Consider the following 23,713-nt stretch of genomic DNA (forward strand, 5'->3'; position numbering starts at 1 on the left):
CTAGAGTTTCATGTCAGGCCTAAGGTATTTTGTAAACTTGAGGATGGTAGGACTATCCACTGAGATCTTCTCCACTGCAACGGCCAAGAAATTTAGCCAATGGGACCCTCTGCTGTGGCCTAGGAAGGTTGGTAGTAGGAAAAATAAAGAAAATATGTCCTTTATCCTGGTAATGTTGACTGGGTGCTTTGTTGCCATCAAATGGAGGGAGCATGCATACGAAAGGCCCTTGGTCAGAGTTCCATAGGCCTAGAAATGGCTGCAGAACCCCGACAGGCTTCAACCCATGCCTTTGTGCATTTTTTTCCTACCTAGAATTTCTACTTGTAGGAATCTTCTTCTCATTGCTCAGGGCCAGAACTAAGCAGAGCTGCTGTGATTTCTGAACGAAAGACTCTAAATAGACTATCTCCGAGGAAATAAGAATCGACAGCATTGTGACGTTTCTGTGAGAATTTATATCTCTGACATGAGTTCAGCAGATCACAGACCCCCTTCCTCCCCACTGTGTGTGTGTACATGCATACGCTGGCACATGTGTACATGTAGGTGTGTATGTGTATATGCTTGTGTGTGCATGTGTGTAGGACATAGGACCACAGCCATTGCTCTTCAACTTCAGGTACTCCTCAAGCTTTGTCTATCTTTGAAATAGAGTTTCTCACTGGCCTGGCTCTCACTAAGCAGGCCATGCTACCACTAAGCCCCGAGGCTTCTCTTCTTTCTGCCTTCCTAGTGCCAGAATTACAAATCCATGCTACCATGTCCAGACTTTTACTTGGGTCCTGGGTGCAGACTCAAGTCCTGAAGCTTGCAAGGCAGGCACTTTATTGATTGGGCCATATCCTCAGTCCGAGTTTTCTTTTGTTGTATCCCAAAGGTGTGCTGTGCGCTGGGCACCCTTCACCTAAACTGTGTGACCTGCATCAATACCTTTTACAAACTTTACTGCGCCTTTGCACAGTCTCACACTCCTGTGTGGGAAAGAATAAGCTTTGTCACAGGTGGGAGCAGTCTTGGCGGGCTTTACCCTTGGGGCACCCCATGAATACCTTGTGACAGACTGAGTGGAGCCATCCTGGGTCTGGAATTCAGGAAGCAGACCTGGGAACCCCACCTGGATTATTGTCTTTCTAATGGACCCTCACCGGGAGAAGGAGCCGGTCCTTCCCACGTGACTAAGGCAGTTGGGGAAGAGAGAATAACAAAGTCGGCGGCAGGGAGAGCGTGCGGGGGCAGCGGACCAGCTGGACCAGCACGCAGGCCAGAGAGAAACCTAAGGACCCGTCCCGTGGAACGGCTACCGGAAGGTTCACTCTTTTGTCCCTTTAACCTTTTTCCTTCTTGTATAAGCTAGTTGGGTTGTATAATAAAGTTTAATTGCTAAGAAACAGAGTCAACACTCCTGCTGCCTTGCCGTCCCCACCAGGATGGGCTGTGCCCTCTGGAATCGAGGCACGATTGAGCCTTCTACCTCTTAACTTGCTTCTGGCTAAGCTCTTCTATCGCAGCAACATAGCAACAAAAAAAGCAACTAATAAATGGGAAATGTTTCCAGAAAACCATGGGGTCACCAAATCTACAAGATACCGAAGTCTCATAAAAATGACATGAAATGTATGTATAACCTACACAATTTTCTCAAAAGCTGCGCATATATGACATATGTGTTCCTGTGGGCATGGACACGTGTGATGTGCATGGGCATGTGCACACATACATGGAGGCTAGACATCAATATGTAGCATCTCCCTGGGTTGGTCTCCATTTCCTTTTTTGACACACGGTCTCTCACTAACCCTGGAGCTGGCCAGGGAGTCTCCACACCCCAGGACTGAGGTTATACCCCACACTGCCTAGAATTCCACATTGGTTCTGAGGGTAGAAACTAAGGTCCTCATGCCTTCCAGTAACTACTTCACTTACTGAGCTATCTCTCTGGCCTCTCTCATATTTCCAGTCATTTCTAGACCACTTGCAATATGCAGTATAGTACAAGTGCCTTGTAAATCGTTGCTACACTGTTTCTCATAGGGAAGGGTCCGAAAAGCCTTGTAAATGGTCAGTAGCGATACAGCCTTTTCAGAACATCAGCCTGTAGGTGACTGAGTTCATAAGCATGGAGCGTGCGCGTCTATAGAAGAGAGTCAATAGTCATCATCCATTCCCGTTTTCTAACGTCTTGTAATGTGACTTCAACACTCTCACAGTCAGAAAACAGCTAATGCAACGTTACATACTCATATACAATATGATTTCCCCCCCTAATTAGATGTCTCTTTACTAAAGAGAAGCTTTTGTCTCTAAACCCACTTTAGGATTGTTGCTAGGTGACTCACAGATGGAATCAAATTAATCAGGAGGTAGATACACACCATCTACCCTAAGAGGAGATGTGTGGTGTCACCTGTCAGCAAACTGTCACAGAGCCTAAGAATAAAAGGAAACAACCGTGGGGTTTTACTGAGATCACCACTGGCAGATGCTTGAGAACTTATTAATTTCTTCTTAGATTATTGCTTAGGGGGGTGTGGGGTGAAAGAGGAAGGAAAAACAGGTAGGCACAGAAACCCAGAAATGGGCGTTTCCTTCTCATCAGCATGGGGCTCAAACAAAGCTTATGCATACACACAGCCATAAGACACTTAAAAGCACGCTGTGGGCTCAATGGCTCAGTCACTTGCCAGAACCCATGTACAGACACACCCGGTCACACATATCTATGTGCAACCCCAGCATTCCTATGGTGATATGGGAAGCAGAAAAATCCCTGGAAGCTTGCTGGCCAACTTGCCTGACATACATGCCTGTCTCAAACAAAGCAATAAAGTGCAAGGTGAGGGGCAACACAGAGATTATTCTCTGACCTTCCTACGTACGCTGTAACGCATGCGTGCCAGCATGTACACATCCATTCCTCTTCCCCCTCAGATATTTTTTTTAACAAGCAAGCCATTAATTTACTTATTTACTGCTTTATTTAAGTTACTTGAGACAAGGCCTCCCCTTTGTAGCTCAGGCTAGCCTCAAACTCTGCATCCTGCTGTCTGCGCCTTAGGAGAGCTGCGATTGACAGACATGCCCACAGTGTTCCTAAATACAAGCAATCCTCAAGGCCTCAGACCCACTGCTTCTGGACACGTATGCAAAAGGCTTCTGACCCCAGGTTTGAGGGTGGAAGGAATGTTTACTGGATGCAGGGATGAAGGGAAGTAGGTTCAAAGGTATGTAAGACCCAAGAGGACATGGAGCATCTGACCCCTAGCTAAGCTGTTCCGTAGCCTGAATCCTCACTCAAAAGGCTTTCCCAGCATGCCCAAGCAGTTTGTGTGAGAAATGCTTGGTCTCCAGTGTGGTGGCATTGAAGTGGGGAGACCTCAAAGAGAGAAAGTCAGGTGTTTAGATGACAGGGTTAACACAGGTCTTCAAGAGGTCTGGCTCCTCTCTGGTCCCTTGCTTCCTAGCTGGCCTTTCTGTACTTGGCTGGTTCTTTGTCTCCTTTTCCATATATTATGTTCCAGCCATGAACTCTCACTGGATACCAAGCCCATGTGGCTAGGACTTTAGCCTCCAAACTCCTGAGCTTCACAGTGTCTTTACTTGAAAAAGTTATATAGCTCCAGGTATCTTGTTATAGCAATAGAAAGTGTTCTGAAGCAAATCTGTTATTTATGGCTCTCAGTCTTGGCTCTGCATCTGAAATAGAGGCAGCGTTTTAAAAGGATACAGGTGTTTAGTTTCCGTCATAGACTTAGAGAATTAAGATTTCCTGAGGTGTATTTTAGGCATTTGACTTTTTAAAAAGCTGTGTTTCTGGCGTGGTTCCATCCTTCCTGCCTGCTTGCATACCTCACATTGATGCTTCTGTGTCATCAACTTTGACCTTTCCATTGTATCATCTCCCACACTAGTGTACCCCCACATGTTAAAAGGGTTGGTTTTGTGTCACACCTCCAATTCTGACTTACCACACCCAATCTACATGAGAGAACAGCTTCTCAAAGAAGCCACTGAGAGCCAAAGTGTTGGCTTAGTAAAGTGATTGTCATGCAAACACAAGGACCTTGATTTGGACCATACAAGAGGCCAGACACAGTTGAGGGCATGCATCTCTAGCACTACAGTGCAGAGGACAGAGACAGGGGAATTCTCAGAGCTCCTTTGCCAGGCAGCCTAGGGATATTGCTAGTTTCCAGAAACGGTGAGAAATCCTGCCTCAAAAGAGGGTAGATTGTACCTGAGGACCAACACCTGGGGTTGATGCTCAGATGCCCAGCACTTGTAGAAATGCCAGACAGGTATGAAGATTTGCCTACAATCTCAGTGGTGATGGTGTGCAGGCAGGAACATCCATGGTCCTTACTTCCAGGCAGTCTTGTTGAATGACTGAGCTCCAAGTTTTTTTTCTCTTTCCAAAAAAAATATGGTGGAGAACAACAGGAAGACACAGGATGTGGCTTGTGGCCCCTGAACATGTGCATGCACATATGCTGAACAAACAGACATGTGACAGTTAGTTTTAACTGTCAACCTGGCGCAACCATCATCATCTAGGAAGGGAGGCTGAAGGATGAATTATTCTAGAATGAGCAGGCTGTTTGGCATGCCTGTGAGGGATTGCCTTGACTATTAACTGAGGTGGGAGGACTGGCCGTGAGTGTGAGTTGGGCCCTGGACTGTAGACAAGGAGAGAAAGCTAGCCAACTACTGGCCAGTGAGGCTGCAATTGCTCTCTCTTTGCTCTTGACTGTGGATATGATGTGACTAGCTTCTAGAGTTCCTACCTTGGCTACCTCTCCTCCAAAAAAATTAAGAACTGTGACCTGGAATTATGAGCCAAATAAACCCATTTCTTCCTATACTGCTTTGACCAAGGTCTTTTAGCACAGCGACAGAAATAAAGCCGGAGTAGATACGAAGAGCTATCTACACATGCTTTCCCATCTTTCCCTTCCAAGTCACTAGCATAAGACACTGTGGTTATTAAGATGGAGCCTTGCTACTGAGAAGAGAGTCAAGAGTGGGCTCTGTGCATCTTCTCTTAATATGACCTTTTTTCTTTTGCTCCATTTTCCCTAGCTGCTCTTGCCCAGGCTCATAGGCTGGTTCTCCCTGAACTCTGCAATTTTCCTATTGGAGAGGTTTCCAGGGCTCTGTCCTAGACCCTCCTGACATCCACACTCACACTTAACTTCTCAGGTGTCTTAGTTTGGTACCATCCTGCGGAATGTCATCAATATTCTGATTCTCTCAGATCCACACTTGCAGCCTTAACCTCAACCCTGTGCATCCCTCAACCTCCTGAAAATAGTCACTTGAATGCTGAACATGTATCTCAAAGTGGACCATAAAAGCTGATGATTAGATCATTATTTCCCATGAGCCACCTCTCTTTCAAGACTGGCCACTTTTTGTTAAGTCATCACACTGAGAAGTGAAGAATGAAACAATGTGAAGCCGTTCCTAATTTTCCGGTTTCCTCTTATATACTACATCTACACCGTCAGTGATTCCCGTGGGTTTTACCGTGATCGTAGACACTTGTGTTACTTCATGGGGTTCTGGAGATGCGAATTCATTTCCTTAAGTTTGGGTAGCAAGTGCTCTTACCCTGTGAACCACCTTCCCAACTCCTGGATGGCTTTTGAGCATGCTCTATGCCTACATTAATAAAACACCACTTGGAATTTCCTAAGAAAAGGAGACTAAAAAATAAAGTGGGCACAGAAAAGCTCAGGAGAGTCAAACCTCTATTTCCATGGCGCCCTGTGCAACGCTGGTAAGAACTGACCAAGTAAGAGGGATGTTTGCAGTGAAACCTGCAGGAATTTCTGGCCATAATCTAGACGCTGCTCTGATTTGTATCCTAGTAAAGTCGCATGTAGCCATGACACTATTGTATAATTCAAATGTTGATCCCTGTACTCCCTAATCTGGCTGCAACCCTTGTCCTGAGAACTTCCTGTCTTAATATTGTGCAAACACTGCTCCCCAATTGCCCACCATATGACAACAAAGAAGCTTACAGCCAATCGCTGAGCAGGGAAGAGAACAAGGCTGGACTTCCTGCCAGCCACAGGAGGAAGACTGAGAGGAGGAAGTAGGGTATTCAGCCAAGGTCAGATGTCCATGAGCGGCCAGGAGACAAAGATCAACAACGAAAGTTACAAAGTGCACTTATCATCTCTGGGATGTATGCTGGAAGGAAACCAAATTAGCTTAGAGGGTGAAGAATAGATTAACTGCTCAGTTCTTGTTCTGTGAAGCTTGTTAAAATAATGTAATAGCATCTCAGTTATTTGTGTGATAGCTGAGTTAAGAGAGAACCTGAGAAACAAACACAGTTTTATAAAAATAACGTTAACAGTTGCAAGCTGTCTCTGTTCTTCTTGGTGCTTCTTTCTACAATGTTAGTCTTCCAGATCCTTGCAGAGGCATCTCCTGATTGTTATCGTATTGTACTTTAGAGGCCTGACCCTACCGGAACAGTTCATTGGAAGCTAAATGTCTCTTGCTCCCACCTCCCACTCTTTCCTATGATATCCTTTGTTTTTTCCTCATTTGGAGCCTCTTCTCTATCCATAAACTTATTTCCTTATTATTTAAGTATGTGCTTCCTGTCTCTGTCCACTGAGGTGGGAACTCAGAAACATTGACCTTCCCTACGGCTGAGAACAGCAGTTGACCCGCAGAGACTATTCAGTGCATAGATGTTAAGTACAAGTTCCACAAATAACTGTGATGTACAGCCAGATTTGACTATTTTAAACTACCCAATTTTAAACAGAATCACTTATTAATAAAAACCTATGCTTAGCACTTTAATTGTCAAACTTTCACAGTAAGGTATAATTGGTTAGAAAAGGCCATTATTCGCCTTAACATATTTAATTGCCATATTTTCCTGAACAAAATAAATCATTCCCATAAAAGGCCATATTCTTCTGACCTTGAGGCTACAGCTGAGAGACATCAGCACTTCTGTAGAGGCTCAGAACTCTCTAGTGCTCTCAGGTTGACTCCGCTCTTGGCTGGAGTCTGGGAACCAGATGCTTTATGAGGGGAGAGTAAGTCTGGAGGCGTTCATCTTGACATGCAACCTTGTGTTAGGTTTGTCTAGAGTAGTGAGGAGGGCTGTTGGTGCTGCAGTAGCAATGGGCCTGGAGACAAGAAAATCACACATAGCAAGAAATGCGCCAGGGACGAACCCAGACGCTGAGTCAAACATTCGTAGAAGAGACCAGGCTAGATCCCAGATGCGATCAAGGCACCCCAGGGGTAATGGAGAAGATCCTGGAATTAATGCCACAGGATGGGTTGCAGGAACAGCCCCCTACACCTGTGTCATCACTGTGTGATTTGGAAGGTTTGCTGAGTTTCTCTCTAAGGGAAGACAGCAGTCCTTTGGCAGCAGAGATGACTCTGTTTGCCTGTGCGTGCTGTGTCAGGAAGACATGGGTTCACATTTCAGAACCCACATGAAATGGACTGACTTGGTGCCTCACGTCTGTCATCCCATGGCTGTGAAGGTGGACACTGGAGCCTCCCTGGGGTCTTGCTGGCCAGCCAGCTTAGCTGAATGGATGAACTTTAGGTTCAGTGAGATGTCTGCTCATAAACTAAGGTGGATTGAATAAGGCATCCAACATTGGCCTACACACACACAAACACACACACACACACACACACACACACACACGCACGCACGTATACACACATACACAACAATATAGGCAGGTAGGTAGGTGGGCAGGAGGGTGGGGAAGTGAGGTAGACGGTCCTTGAAATAGCAGCCATGAAATCCCAAATTCTTTTTTTTTTGTTTGGTGTTTTTTTTGTTTTTTGTTTTTTTGTTTTTGTTTTTTTTGTTTTTGTTTTTTTCAAGACAAGATTTCTCTATGTAGCCTTGGCTGTCCTGGACTCACTTTGTAGACAAGGTTGGCCTCGAACTCACACCGATCCACCTGCCTCTGCCTCCCAAGTGCTGGGATTAAAGGCATGAGCCACCACCATGCCTGGCTGAATCCCAAACTTCTTTTTTTTTATATTAAGAATTTTATTATGTTGAATCTCAAACTTTTAAACCACACAATCACAGCTGCATACCAAAACAATAAGGGGCATGTGCATGTGGATTGTGTTTGCCCTTGTGGCTCTGAAACACCCAAAAACTATCAAAAGGTCTCCTTGGCATATGTCAGGAGCTTAAGCAAAATTTTTGCAACCTAGTGGCTGGGTTTTGTTTCCAGGGGGTCTAGGAGGATCTGAGCTTCCTCTCCTTGGCATATGCAAAGGGCTCAGCACAGCCACCAGGCAGAGGAAGCTGCAGGAAGCAGAAAGAGAATATGTGGCTGTATGTTTGTGTCTTGTTTGACAGCTGCCTCTGGGCTTCTCTGGAGGAAGGGAGACGCCCCTTTAGCAAGAAACGTTGAGGACCACAGGAAGGACACAGAGGGACCCAGAGAAGCAAGTTAAGAGTTCAGAGCTTAAAGGCACAGAACCAGACAAAGGACTGGCTGGAGGGGGCTGGAGTGGGGACGCAGCTTGCCTTGCTTTGTGTTAGCGGCTAGCACTTGAGGAGACCGGGCTGGCAAGCAATGGGCAGAAGGTTCCCTGCTGCATCTCACTGTCCCTCATGGGTTGCAGTTTGAGAAAAATCCATCAAAGCCCAGCGGTTACACATGAGGCTGGTCCTGGGCAAAGCTGAGAAAATGAAAACCAATAGCAAGTGGGACCAGCAGAGAAACGACTATGGGGGGGGTCCCCTAAACTTTTCTCAGACTAGGGTGGGATGGACTGTCCAAGTGGCCAGTGAGCAGGGCACAAGAGGGAGGCATGAAGATTAACATATGAAAGAGGCCAGCTGGTAGAGATGGGAGAAGGCTCCCCACCAGGGCTACATATATAGGTCAGCATCCATGTGAGAAAAACATACTCAGGACAAACGTGGGAGAAGCTGATGTGGTGGAAATGACCCATAAGGGCTCATCATCTCTTGGATGAGCCTCCTGGAGCGTCTCACCTCTCCCAGATCCATGCTACAGTAAACTGCGGATCTCTAGTGCTATTTAAGTGTCTCTCGTCCAATTCTTTGCTCCAGGACACAAGAATTTATGAACCTAAGTGAACAGACTGGGTGGGAACTCTAATGCATGCATGTAAGGCCTGGACCATACATAGTTAATTATCAAAGTCAGGTGCTACTCTGGTATGACTTGGATGCTGTTAAATGTAATTTAAGTGTTTAAAACTCATATTTAGCACTTTAAACATTGATGTAGCATCAGTCAAGAGTGTAGTGCTAGGATTCTGAGTCTACTTCACGGCTGGCTCCTTGGGACTTGATTGGGGAGCCTGGTGTTGTTTACTATTTAGTGTGTGTGTGTGTGTGTGTGTGTGTGTGTGTGTGTGTGTGTGTGTGCGCGCGCGCGCGCGCTTGTGTTCATCTCTGCCCCATGGCACTTACAGGGAGGACAGAGGACAACCAGAAGGAATCTGTCTTTCCTTCTGCTGTGTGGGTTACAGGGATAAAATTCAGATCTTCATACTTGGAAGAAGCCCTGCACCCCCACCCCCAATTCCCTACCCCCACGCCCTATTCTCTAAGCCATCTCACTGGCCCAGGGGAGCCTGCTTCCTGTAGCCTCTGTGTTCTTTCCTATCAGGGCCAAGAAATTTCAAGGCTGCTTGAAAACACACTGTTGAAAGCGCATTGCTGTTCTAAAGTTTTGCTGCACATCAAAAATATTGACAAGGTATCCAAATCCCTTCAGGAAAATTTCCCTGCAGACTTTCCAAAGAACATTTTGTTAAAATGCTGCAATCTACATGGGTGCCTGTGGCCAGCTCTAGAAAAATGAGCTAGTTATTTACCCACAACAAATTTTAACCTATGCAAATGATTTGAGACACATAGCATATGGAATAGTTAAAATTCTGTAGTATATGAAGTTCATACAAAGTGCAATTACATGCAAATAAAAGATATATCCATTTTATAGTACCCACCCTGGGCGTGGTGCATACCTGCAATAGGAGCTATAAGGAGGTGGATGCAAGAACAGCAAGCAATTAAAGGAGACGTAGAGACATCCCAAGGCTGTACTATCTAAGACCCTACCAGAATCCCCTGCCCCTTAAATTTATACCATTAACAAGATAATGGAAGGGGGCAGTGAGATGGCTCCATGCGTCAGAGTTCTTGCCTCCAAGCCTGACCATCTGAATTCAGTTCCCAGACCCAGCATGGTAGAAGGGAAGCACCAATTCACACAGGCTGTCCTGTGACCTAAACACACGTGCTACTCCTGTGTGCCTGCACACATAAAATAAACAAGTACATGTTTTAATAAAAATCAAAGAAGCCTCAAAAAATAAGAGAGTGAGATCAGAGAGCAAATAGTGAGTTAAAACAAATAGGAAACAAAGAATTTAAAAATAAACCATGACTCTTCCGATACAGCCATCCAATTTAGGAAATAAAACACATTGTGAATTGAAGCTATGGGGATTAATATCACTTCAAGACATTAGTTATTACATCCAAGTAATATTGGATAAAAGAGTTGTTGCCCAATATGTAATGATCTCTTGGAAGGGGGGGGGGAATTATATAAATACGTATACACCCTGAAGTTTAAGAACATTTGATGCCAAAGACATTTAAAAACCCCTCTTAGCTTGATTAAATAAAATGCCCTTCAAAATGTTCTCCTGACAAGGAGGTGAACCAAGAGCAATTTCACTGTAATCATTAAGTAAGGACTAACAACTGAGGTGCGTGTAATAGCAACTCACTCTGGTTGGATCTAGTTCATTGTGAGGTTTGTTAACACTCCCAGGGCTCCCGCCCCCGCCCCCTCCCCAGAACATTCCTAAATGTATCAAAACACCCTACAAAGGTATGAAAGCCCAGGGGACACAGGAGGGCCCTTTCCCTTCCTCCATGGGAACCAGCTGTCTCCCTAGTCAGAGGCTCTTCTGCCTGGGCTCTAAACACCTTTGCCTACCCATCTGTCTCCAGGCACACATGTGCGGAGTACCTGAGGCTTCTGTATCACAGTTCTGTATTAGTTCCTTTATTCCGATAAACAGTAAGCACGTGGCTGAGGAATGGGCAACTGCCGTGGAACATATCAGTACAAGTGATGTCTAGCTTCAGGTGTCCTCTTAACACATCCTACAGTTACCAGGGAGGAGCCTCAGTGAGGAACCATGTGGACTGGCTTGGCCTGTGGCCCATGGATTGTCTTAACTACTAATCTTAACTGCTGTGGGAAGGCTCAGCCCAGTTTGGGTGTCACCATTCCTTGGCCTTGGGCCCTAGACTGTATAAAATTAGAGACGCTGACCTGAGCACAAATAAGGAGGCAAATAGGCAAGCGTGCATTTGTTTCTCTTTGCTCCTGATGGTGGGTGTCACGTGACTAGCTGTTAGAGCTCCTGCTTTGACGTGCCAGCAATGAGGCGCTGATACCTGGGGTTGTAAGCTGAAATAATCCCTGTAAATTGCTTCTCCACCCACCCCACCCCCAATGTATTTTTATCACAGCAACAGAGATAAAACTGGAACATCAATGGGACCAAGCGTAAAGGAATTGTAGAAATAATAAGTGGTTTAATCTCACTGCTTTTTGGTAAGGCTGTGTACTATTATTTTCTTCGTTTTTTCAAGGGAGGAAAGAAAATCAGGAAGATATTGTGTAATTCTGAAGCCTTTAAAAGAAGAAAAAAAGGAGTAGAGACTCATACAAAATCCCGAGAATCTGGCTCAAGTGCTCATTACCTTAAGGAAGTGCTCTCTATAATGGATGTGAGAGATCAGAGGCGGGGCTGCGGACAGCAAGCAGCAAGCAGAGCCACATACTCCTCATCCTGGTTCTCCATACTCTGAAAAGATTCCAGATTTTGGGGGCCCTACAGTAAAACTATGTTTTCATCATAGTTCCGTTGTTTTTGTTCTGTTTTGTGGCCTGCTCGCATGGAGCCCACTTTGAAATCAAAGATGATCCTGAAATCCTGATCCTCCTGTTTCAATTCCTGGGTGCTGGGATTCCGGGTCTTTGCCACCATGTCTAATTTTCTGCAATACTGAGGAAGGAACTCAGAGACACCAGCAGGACAGGCAAGCATATTACCAACTAAGCTACATCCCTAGGCAGCACTGTACATTTAGATGTTGGATGTCCTAACTGTATTTCCTACTGTGAGGTAAATAAAGTACCCTGATAAAGAGCAAAACTTAGGCAAGAAAGGAGTTACAACTTACAGTTCCATAATTGTAGGGACATCACAGTGAAAGAGGCATGGGGCATCTAGTCACATCTGTAGTCAGAGGCAGGGAGCATGTGTGCACGCCCTCTACTCAGCTCTCTCTCCCGACCCTTACACAGTTAAGGACCTCCGACCTAGGGAATGGTGCTGCTCACAGTGGGCAGAGTCTTCCAGGGTAACCAAGAAATCAAGGCAGTTCCCCACAGACGTGCCCAAGTCCAACCAGAGTTAAACAACTCCTTATTTACACTCCCTTCCCAAGTGCTTCTATGGGTCGAGTTAGTAACTTCACTCAAGTCTCAAATATCTTCCCTTGAGTGTCAAACACTCAAATGAGAACAGATCAGTGAGATGTTCTTGGGTGACAGCTAAGAAAACTGAGGAATGAGCACTTTAAGTGACATAAATGCCTCTAAGCACCACCTGGTGTTTTCAACCTGTGAGTTGGAGAGCTGAGGTGAATCCAGATCTCCTTCAAAGACCCTTAGCTTGGTGCTTATTCATTCATTCATTCATTCATTCATTCATTCATTCATTCATTCTCTTTCTCTGTCTCTTTCTCTCTGTCTCTCTGTCTCTCTCTCTCTGTCTCTCTCTCTGTCTCTGGCTGTCTCTCTCTGTCTCTGTGTCTCTGTCTCTGTCTTTCTCTCTCTCTCTCTCCCTTGCATGAAGCTATCTACACATGTCTTATTTCTCAATGAAATGGGTCTAACAAAAACATTATTAAAATCTGTATATAAGCACATACATTTGCTCTCACAACCATTTTATGTATTTTTGCATCTTTTGCTTGTTCACCCACCCAGACATCCATTTTATAAAGCATTAGGAAAGGACAGTCAAGTGTTGCACAGCCCCTGCCTACAGTGCTCTCAATTTTAGAGACTAGGACTGGGAAGTGAGTTGCTCTGCTGTTTTCTCCTTTGAAGGCAATACAGCCAGCCGTACAGGTCATGACCCTTCCAGTGCAGAGCAGTTTAACTGTGTCCACTGTTGGGGAAGGGATTCTAATGGCAGACAGGTCACCGTCTCAGTCTGGGAGAACTGAGAAAGGAAGACTCAGACTCACAATCAGTACCACAGGGCAGTGCCATCACAGCAGGTCCTTCCCTCAGGGGATGCTTGGGTCTCTTACCTCCAGAGCCTTCAGCCTCTTTAAGAGCAGCCTATTGTCTTCTTTGCCCTCATCAGTACTGCTGTGTTCACTCATTGATTCTTCATCTACTGCCACGTGCAGATCACCCAGTGCTTCTTGGTGTTTTCTCTCTTCCTCAGGTACTCTTTCCTGAAGCCAGAAAAAGAAATACCATTTTCACTAATCTACAGCTGTAACTTAGAAAAAGTCTAAAAGGGAGAAGTCTGGATTGCTTCTGAGATGTTTCTGAGCTGAGGTGGAGACAGACTTATTAAGCAAAGTGAGCCATGCTTATAGAAGTGAGCATAGTAGATTTTTCTTTTGTGTATGGGAATATGTGCATGTGCAAAGGTCCACGAGTGTGCATGCGTGAAGGGGGGGGGGGCTACAACTTTTATTTTTCTGAGAACTCTCACCAGTCTAGAACACTAAGCAAGCAAGGCTAGCTGACAGCAAGCCTTAGAGAACTGTCTGTCCCCGCCTCCCCACGGTTATAAGCATATACCACCATGCCTAACCATTTTACATGGGCCCTGCAGACTGAACTCAGGTCCTTATGCTTGCAAATCAAGTTAAATCAATAAAGACTTTATTAACAGTACTGTTTCCCCAGCCCTCCATTAGACGATTGTTTGTTTGGTTTTTCTTCCCTAAACTCTGGTAATGTAAAGCCATGGGACCACCATGTTGTCTGTCTAATTGGGAAAGCTACAGAGCTAGCCAAGCTTCAGGCACAATCATATGGTTAATCCATTTGTTTCAACACAATAGAATAGAGTTAGGCTTTAAGCTGTGAAAAATTCACCCATTGTAATACCTTCATTTGTGAGGGGGAAAGAGGATCATGGAATTCAATGGACATACAACTATAATTAATTTAAAGAAAAAATAAATATAAAATATCAAAATGGATTTTAATTCCACTTTTTGGATTTTTTATTCCACTTTCACGTACGTGATATGCATGTATATATTCATGTTTTTGCATGTGTGTGTGGGCAGGTGTGTGTGCAGTTTGCACACATGCATGCATAAGTGCATGTATATGGAAGACCTGGGTTGATCGCTCTGTATGACCCTTTCACCTTATTCACTGAGGCAGTATCTCTCAGGCCGACTCGGGTTATCCATAGCCTCCATAACCAGCTTGATCTGGGGACCCCCCTCTCTTTGCTTTTCAAGGCTGCAATTACAGGCCGACCTGCTTGTCTATGTGGCATTTATATGGGTTCTTGGGATATGAAGATAGGATTTTATGTTTGCAGGGCAAGTGCATGCACTGCTGAGCTGTCTCTCCAGCCAGGTGAATTCTGTGCTCAAAACAAATAGTTACTTCAGCCAGGAACAGCCCAAGTTCTAAGGACCCCTGTGTTTCCCTTCTAACACTTTGGGATTGGTTGTACAGCCCTGGGGCAGATATAAAGTGTTGTTGTCTTGTCGTGCCTCCCGCTGGAAGCTCCACACTCAACCTTGTCTCTGACAGCTTTTTTGGAAGTTGAGAAGTGTTAATTTGAGACTTTTGCTTAGCTCTTGCTTGCAAGGGAAAAATAAATATCAGGAGAATATCATACAATGGATGACAGAGACGACTGGATGTGTAAAAGTGCTTGCAGCCCATGTGTGAGGACCTGAGATCTAATCCCCATAAACTATGTTAAAGCCAGATACAATCTTGTGTGTTAATGTACCAGCATTCCTACAGTGAGATGGCAGGCAGGCTGAGGCAGGAGAATACAGGGAAACATGCAGGCCTCCCAGCCTGCCACACAGAGCAGAGAACAAGAGATCCCATCTCAAATATGGTAGAAGATGAGGACCAATACCTTAAGATGTCCTTTGCCTCCCTCAGGTGCATCTGCACTTATGTATATACACACAAGGGCACACATCACACACAACTATACAAAAGGATAAAAAATAGAGTATCATATGAACACTTCTCCATCTGTTGTATCATGTAAAAAGGACCCTGCATCGCAAACAGGTAGAAAGCACCTATTCCATTTAACTCCTACACACACTGTATGAATCTTGGCTCTGGTATCCAAGTTGCAAAACACCGGGCCTAAACTTCATTATCTATCCTGGCAAACTTCTTTATATTCAGGACAAAGTTAAGCTCATCTGCAAATACCAAAACTCTGGGAGAGGCACGAGTTCTCAGACTGCATTCATCAAGGTGCTGTGAAGGATCCATAATACTTCAAAATATTTTTGAACATGCATGATGAAGTATGTAAAAATGTATCTTATAGTACATAAGGCATATATGTCATATGTATAACATCCATGTGTGTAAAACATTTAGCCAGTAGGCTGATCTATGCTAACTTGTTTTGTGGAGATGACGGAATATAATTTTAGCTACGACCTTTGCATATAATAAATACATGGGGGATTAAGAAAGTGATAGTGCTTGGCTGGGGAGATGGCTCAATCCATAAGCTGCTTGCTTTATGAATACAAGTACCTAAGTTCTATCCCTGAGATTCATACAGAATAGGTCAAGTATGGTGGCACCTTTGATCCTGGTACTGGAAAGCCATTGGAAGGCCGAAGAAATGGTTGCGTGTATAGTTATGAACAAAGCGAGATTAAAACCAAAAAGTCGATAATACCCGAGGAATGAGATGGGACATGGTCCTCAACAAACATGCATGCATATTATGCACACAGACATGAATCAGTACACACACCCACACCCACACACATGTACACCCGTTAGGATTTTATAATGGTGTGGTGAATAAAATACTTAACAATCTTCACATGTGACAGGCAGATTGTTCCAGAGCTACCCGTTAACAGCTCAGTGAATGCTCTTGGGCCACTTACGTTCAGTACGTCCTGATAATTTCTTTTTGTCTTGTACATAAGATTGTCAGCACGCATATAAACATAAGTAGCCAATTCTCATTACTCACAGGAGCTGTGTTCTACAGCATCGTCAGGGACATTTAATTAGCATGTACTGAATTTCATCACAATATTTCCACCAACCAATTAATATCTCACTTGGATTCCTGCATGGTTTTATGTAAAGCTATCATGTAAAATATATACTGTTGACTGTTTACTACTGAAGCAATCCCCAGCAACGTACCTTGAATATAGCAACCCTCCTTCTATATTAGGGTACACCCTAGCTTTACTTATGAATGCTTCCCTGTATGTCAGCATTGTGTTCTGAGTGATACCATAACTAGCTAACTTACCAACAAGAAGGTCTAAAATTAAAACAAATAAAATGATATCAGGAGCAGGTGGGTGGCTGGTCACATCATATCCACACTTAGGTAAGAGAGAGGGAACAGCAAGCAAGAGTGGGCTGTGAAACCTCAAAGCTCAGCCTCAGTGTCCTCCTTCCTCTAGGAAGGCCCCACTTATCAAAAGCTCCATAACTTCACAGACAGCACCACCTCCAGGGAGCAAGTGTTTAAACACATGCACTTTTGGGGGCAAGGGTGCATTTCACATTCAAACCACAGCAAAAGAGATTTCCAAAGGGTCCAAATATAGTCCACTGATGCACTCAGCACACAGAGGTTTAATACTCTAAGTCATGTGCTGATCCAGGTGCTGAAGACAGGAAAAACAGAACTGAGTTCTTACAATTAGTGAAACTATAGTTAGTGTTGGGTACCATGACAAATGGCAAACCACATGCTTGGGTAATGTATCTGTTGCTAGTGGCAAATGCTATGGAAAATAAATACAAGAGTACACTGTGATGGACAGGTTAAGAGTACCCTGTGATGGACATGGGTAAGAGGACAGGGTGATGGACATGGGTAAGAGTACACTGTGGTGGACAGGGTAAGAGTACACTGTGATGGACATGGGTAAGAATACACTATGGTGGACATGGGTAAGAGTACAGGGTGATGGACATGGGTAAGAGTGCACTGTGGTGGACATGGGTAAGAGTACACTGTGATGGACAGGGTAAGAGTACACTGTGATGGACAGGGTAAGAGTACACTGTGATGGACAGGGTAAGAGTACACTGTGGTGGGCATGGGTAAGATTAAGGACAGTTTGGGATGAGATTTGCTGACATCAGAATGAAATGTTGTCCTTTGGACCTGATACCAAATGATGAGAATGGTGGGGCTCTAGAAGGGGGAACAGACAGTCTAAGCAGAAGGAAAGTTGTTAGGAGGACAGGCCCTTGAGGGCAAGAGGGAGAGGGCCTCAGTGCATCTTAGAAGATGCAAGAGAGGAAACAAGCAGGAAAGAAAGGCAGGGGCTGGTGGATAACTTAGTAAATAGAGGTTTTGCCTTGCAAGCATGAAGATCTGTGTTTAACTGACTTCCAGAACTCATGTCAAAATCACACAGAGGCTACGACAGTATGCCTAAGACATACACAACTTCAAGCCAGACAAATTCCCACCATGGACAGAAGAGGAAGTCATGAAATCTCACCCCTAGCAGAAGAGTTACTCATAACTGATGGCTGCTAGCAGAGGAAGAGTCGGTTTCTTCAGGGCTGTGTTACCCGAGAGACTGGCCATGCTCCGGTATATGTCCCTTCACCCATGCCTATCCTGGCAGCACTAAGTCACTCAGTGTGTCTCAAAAATGAAGACATTACATGAAGTTGGGAGGGCAAAGTGGTACGAAGATGAGAGGAGGGACTGAAAGGGAACGGAATGTCAACACACATTAAAACCATATATAGAATTCTCAAACAATAAAAATAAGTAAACAAACAAACAAAACAAAATAAACAACAACAACAAAACCCTCACCGGTTTTTAATAATTTAACCTGAAAAACAAAAGCTGGTCATGGTTGTGCACATGTGTAACCTCAGCCCTGGGAACTCAGAGACTGGAGGATCCTTGAGGCTTATCGACCAGCAAGTCTGGCCTACTTGGCAGATCCTGGTCAGTCAAAGACCTAGTCTCAAAAAGAAAACAAACAAGGTAGATGGGGCCTGAGGAATGACAGTCAAGGTTGTCTTCTGGCTTCCACAACACATGTGTATGTGTATGTGCACTTGTTCACATATATGTGTCTGCACAGACATGCAAACACAAATACACATATATGCACGTACAGTCATAATAAGAGAGAGCTTGACCAAGAATGGTCTTGCAAGTTGCAAAAATGGATGTAGCTTGTGTCTTCTTGGAGTAGAGAGGAAGTAGAGACCAGGTAAGGCCAGGTAGGGGACGTGGTATCTAACTTCTGCAATGGGAAATGCTATGGAGTGAGGGGCAGCCTTTCAGATCAGTTGGGAAGCTGTTGTATTGGAATGATTGGCAGTTATGGATTCTGAGAGCTTACCCAAAGCATCTCCTATGGAGGACCAGATTCTAGCATGATCCATCAGATCCATCAGAAGCCCTGGAGTCCATGTTCAGCTTCACTCATATCTCAAAATTATCTCATTCTGGGACTGATAAGGCTGTGTGGTATTTATGACCCAAGCACTGAGTCTTGCTAGACCAATCTCTCAAGCATTTTCTCTCTCAGTTTCCCCCATATGCAAAGTTCCAGGTGAACTAAATGTCCCTTCCAAAGTTAAAATCTTTAGAACTCAGCAGCTCAAGACACAGTTTATGCTCAGCAGGAAGGACAATGACAAGTGAAAGGAAAGTGGGTCTCTACCCTTCCTAACAAGGAGGCAGTTAGGCAACTTGAGTGTGACAATGGTTCCCTAATTGCCTGTGGCCAAGCTAAAAGTGACAAAAGAGAAGGGAATGAAAGAGGCCAGGGCAAGGAAGGAAAGAGAACACTCTAGCTAAAGGGCACTGCAGGGGTAAGTAGATGTCTCCTCCAGGACTGAGAATGTCTAGTCCTGGGAGAACCAGAAGGGGCAGTGTGTGCCAGAATTGGCAGCAGCCCTGATAAGAACAGACAGAGACCCTCAGATTCCACAGGGCAGACTGGAGGGTCTGGAAGAAACTCCTCTGAGAAATGTCTCTTCATCACACAGTTTTCCGTTAACATTCTTACTATTATTGTGTAGTTGGATCATTAGAAAACCAGGACTTAAAGTGGGTCTTGGTTCCCAACACTTGGGAGATGGAGAAAGGAGGATGGTCACGGTTAACGCTGGCTGTCAATGACATCTGGAGTCAACTAAAACCTAGCACCTAGGTGCATCTGTTAAGAGTTGTCTTGATTGGGTCATTTGAGGTGAGAAGTCCCACCCTAAATCTGGGTCACATTGGTGGCAGCCTATATAAAACAACATGGAAAAAGGAAGCTTTTGAGGTTTTTGGCTGCTTGCCCTCACTCAGCGGCAAGTTCATCTACCCAGCTCTGGAGACAATCCTTTGCTAGCATAAGAACTTACATTTTCAAAATTCCAGGATATATTGAAGGCCATCTGAAACATCCAGCTTCAGTGACTGATCAATACAGGATTCCTGGTCTTTCTTTCTGTCAGGAGACAGATATTATTGGACTATCTGGACCACGGCCTGTAGGCTACTTTAATAAATTCCATATATATGTTACACACACACACACACACACACACACACACATATATATATATATATTTCTACCAGTTCTATTCTTGTAGAGAATCCTGGAAAACACAAAGATCAAGGCTTCAAAGCTATCCTTAGCTGCATAGTGAGTTTGAAGCCCAGCTGGGCTACATGAGACTATGTCTAAATGAAAAGAAGAGGTGGAGGAAGATGACCCCACTGGCCTACGAACACAATCCCACTAGGCTAGGCTCTTTCCCCAGCACTTTCCCCCAGGTATTCACCAGAGTGTCAGAGAACAATGAATCATTAAGAGTGCACATTGAAGGGACCTTCTAGAAGAGGCCAAGCAAAGAGAACACGAGTAGAGGCCAACCTGTGGGGAAACATGGCCACACCACTCAGCTGCCTACAGCTGCTCATTTCAGGCTGGATAGCTTCTAAATTTATCTTCAACTCATTAAAGTATGACAATTTTTTTTTTAAATCAAGGATCTTTATTTTATCTAAGCGTAATGAACACACAATCAGACAAAATAGCAGACGTTTTAGTATCTTTGCCAATTAAAGATCTAGGGGAGGAGAAGAAAGGGGTAAGAAAGAAAGACAAAGAAAGAAGGCCATACAGAAAAAGACAGAACAACAAATGAGTCGAAGAAACAGAGGCAGGAAAACAAGATAGAAATAAGGACAAAGAGAAAGACAGAAAAATAGATATAGAGAGACAGGGACAGGGACAGCCACAGACAGAGACAGATAGACAGAGACCAAGGATGGCAGAGAAAGTGAGAGATAGATAGGGTGAGAGACACACAGAGAGACAGAAAGAGAAAGATACAGAAAGAAAGAGATATCCAAAGAGCCACAGAGACAGAGACAGAGACAGATAAGCAGGCAGGCAGAGACACAAAAGTGAACCGGTGGCTGAGAATAAAAGACACAAGAAACCTCTAGGTCCAGCTAAAACTCCTCCTTCCCAACTTCCCAGGCGCGAGCAGGAAAGAGAGTCAGGGCCATTTGGAGGATAACAGACTGTGGAGAGGGAAAGGTGGTTCCAGAGGTGACCTGTTCTCATTTTTATAGACTTTAATCAGCAGTGAATCCCACAGAAGTGAAGCTGCTACACAAACAATGCTCGCTCCCCACATATTTCATATATGGCTGGGACCATGATCTTGTTTGCGTCAACAAATACCAGCCAGTCCCCCTTGAAGGTAAAGATTTAGGGGGCTCAGTTAGCACTGAAGGGTTTAAATCAAATTCTGCCTCGTCGGTACATAAAGCTTCCTTCAGAGCTGTTCAGTTCTCTAAGTGGTAAGCCAGGCAATGATTCACCAGTGAGGGCATGCTCTGCTGTTCTTCCGCAACGCTCTGCATCACCAGGCCTATGTAAAATGGCATCAATCAACAGAAAACTCTGAGCGCTTCAGCTTAACTCAGAAGGATCATAGTCCTGGGAGCTCATTTAGTTCAAAGAGCAGGCAGCCCAGCTCCACGCCCTCTGACAGATGGCGCTTAAGTAGATGTGGAGGAGGGGCCAGGATGTGGAATTGGTAAAGTAGCTGCTTAAGATGCATGAAGCCCTGGGTTCCACGCCCCACACTTGATAAACTGGGTATGGTGGTGCATATCTGTAACTAAAACCCTTGGGAGGAGGTCAAAGTTATCCCCAGCCACAAAGGTAGCACAAGGCCACACATGGGCTACATGGACCCTGACTCAAAAAATATTAATATATGGAGGAAAATTATCATACTGTCCTTTGATGACATGTTCAAATGAGTTTTATTGATTTGCAAGTGATGCATTTCGTTCAGTCCAGTACACAGTAGGACTCCAGTGTTCCATGACGTTATCTGACTTCATGATTAAATTAACTCATCTGTCTGTCTATCTTGCCAGTATTTGATGAGTGGTAATGAATCAGGCACTGCAAAGAATGCTGGGGACACAGGGGTATAAGGCACACATGGTCCCCCTCTTGTAGAGCATACTAAGCAGTAAGATGGCTGCTAATCAAAATGTCGCAATAATCTAGTATGTAGCTTGAAGAAGCTTCTGGATGCTTCAAGAGGAAGTGATGCAGAGGGCTGGAAATATGGTTTAGTGGGTAAAGTGCTTGCTGTACAGCATGAGGACCCATGTTTGCCCCCTAGCCCCTACATTAAGGGTTGGGCATGGTAGTGCACACCTATAATACCAGAAATAAGAAGGAGAAAAGCAGGTGCCTTAGTCTCACTCTAGCCATGCTAGTCTTACTAGGAGTCCCCTGTGCAAGCATAAGGACCTGAGCTCAGATCCCCAGTCATCACATTAAAAGCTGGGTATGGTGGTGCACTCCTATAATCCCAGCAATAGAACAGGAGAGCAAAGACAGGAGGATCCTGTTTGATAGCCAGGAAGTCTATCCAATCAGTGAGCTCCAGGTTCAATGAGAAACCCTGTATCTTAAACACTAACCTGAGCAATTGGGGAAGAATCCTGACCTATGGCTTTCATACATCATGTGTATAAGCACCCTTACTCACGTGAAACACAAACATGTAATAGTCATATAGGAGGTACAGAGGGGTGGCAAGTGCAGGACTTTTGCTGAGTGGAGATCTGGATAAACAGAGGAGCTTATCAGGAAAGAGAGAGGGTGGCCAGGAGTAGGAAGTGGGTATCCAACTTGTAGAGTCTGAAATGAACTTGGAGGAGTTGGAGGAGCTGGGGATGGAGATGAAGCTGGAGGGCCAAGTGGCAACATGTGACAGAATTTCCCCACACTCTAACAAAATGGAAAGCTACTGGGCAGGAAATCAGTGACTATTTTCAACTGTGTGTGTGTGTGTGTGTGTGTGTACACAGGTGTTTGTGTATGTGTGTGTGTGTACACAGGTATGCATGCATGTGTGTGTCTCTGTGTATATACACATGTGCATATATGTCTGGTTGTCTTTATGTTCATATCTATGAGTGTGGCTTGTGTCTCTGTGTGTGCACATACCTGTGTGTCTTCATGTTTCTTTGTGTACTACGGATATGTGTTGTTTCTGTGTTTGCATGTATGTATGTGGGAGTGGTGGTAAAGAAGGGATGCACAGATGGGTATCTGAAACTGAGTGAGGACAGAGAACAGAAGGCGGGAAAAGGGTGCCGTAGTAACAGGCCAGGGAGGAGCCAACCGAGCTATGATGTAGATGGCCGTGGAGTTTGACAGTCATCTTGTAATTCATATACTTGAATATGTGGTTTGCCTAACAATGACAAATGACTAACACATCCTTAGCTCAGGGCTTCTGATGCCAATGCAACTGGCACTGGGATCAGTGGAGGGAATGGCAGAGGGAGAAAAACAAGGCTTCAAGTGCAGATTCCTTGGCAAACTGGCCCCAGTAAGTTGGTGTCTAGGAGTGGGGGCAGGAGTCTTTCATTCTAGAGAACTCTCCAGGTAGACTGACATACAAAGTTCAACAGCCCCAATACAGGATATAGATCACCCTCTCTTTCCAAAAGCTTTTTGGCATTGCTTATTTGGTTTAATACCTATTTCTTTTTGACATGGGGTCTTGTTGTGTAGCCTCCGCTGAGTTATAACACACTACGTAGTCCAGACTGGCTTTGAACTCACAAAGATTGGTCTATCTCTCCCTCTCAAGTGCTAAGACTCCTAGCAATACCTGTTTTGTTTTTGTTTTTTGTTTTTGTTTTTTTGGGGGGTGGGTGGGTGAGATAGGATCTTGTGAAGCCCAGGCTCTCTTCAAATTCAGTACATTCTATATAACTTAAGATGACCTTGAACTTCTGATGCTTCCTCTCCTTTCACTCCAGTGCTGGGGGAAATGTGCATTACCATGTCCAGTTTTGTCATTAA

The 23,713-nt window shown here is 44.6% G+C and overlaps 1 protein-coding gene across 8 annotated transcripts in view; it reads right to left on the bottom strand.

Annotated features, from left to right (window-relative positions):
* The window catches only part of Nckap5 (NCK associated protein 5), a 958,567-nt gene that overhangs the window by 306,050 nt on the left and 628,804 nt on the right, over positions 1-23,713 (bottom strand). For all 8 annotated transcript variants that reach the window (XM_051147290.1, XM_051147282.1, XM_051147283.1 and 5 more), the window contains one exon: positions 13,409-13,558. In XM_051147290.1, the coding sequence (XP_051003247.1) occupies positions 13,409-13,558 (150 nt within the window). The remainder of the gene's footprint in view (positions 1-13,408; positions 13,559-23,713) is intronic.

This window comes from Acomys russatus, chromosome 6 (assembly GCF_903995435.1).
Source record: "Acomys russatus chromosome 6, mAcoRus1.1, whole genome shotgun sequence".
Classification (NCBI taxonomy): Eukaryota; Metazoa; Chordata; class Mammalia; order Rodentia; family Muridae; genus Acomys; species Acomys russatus.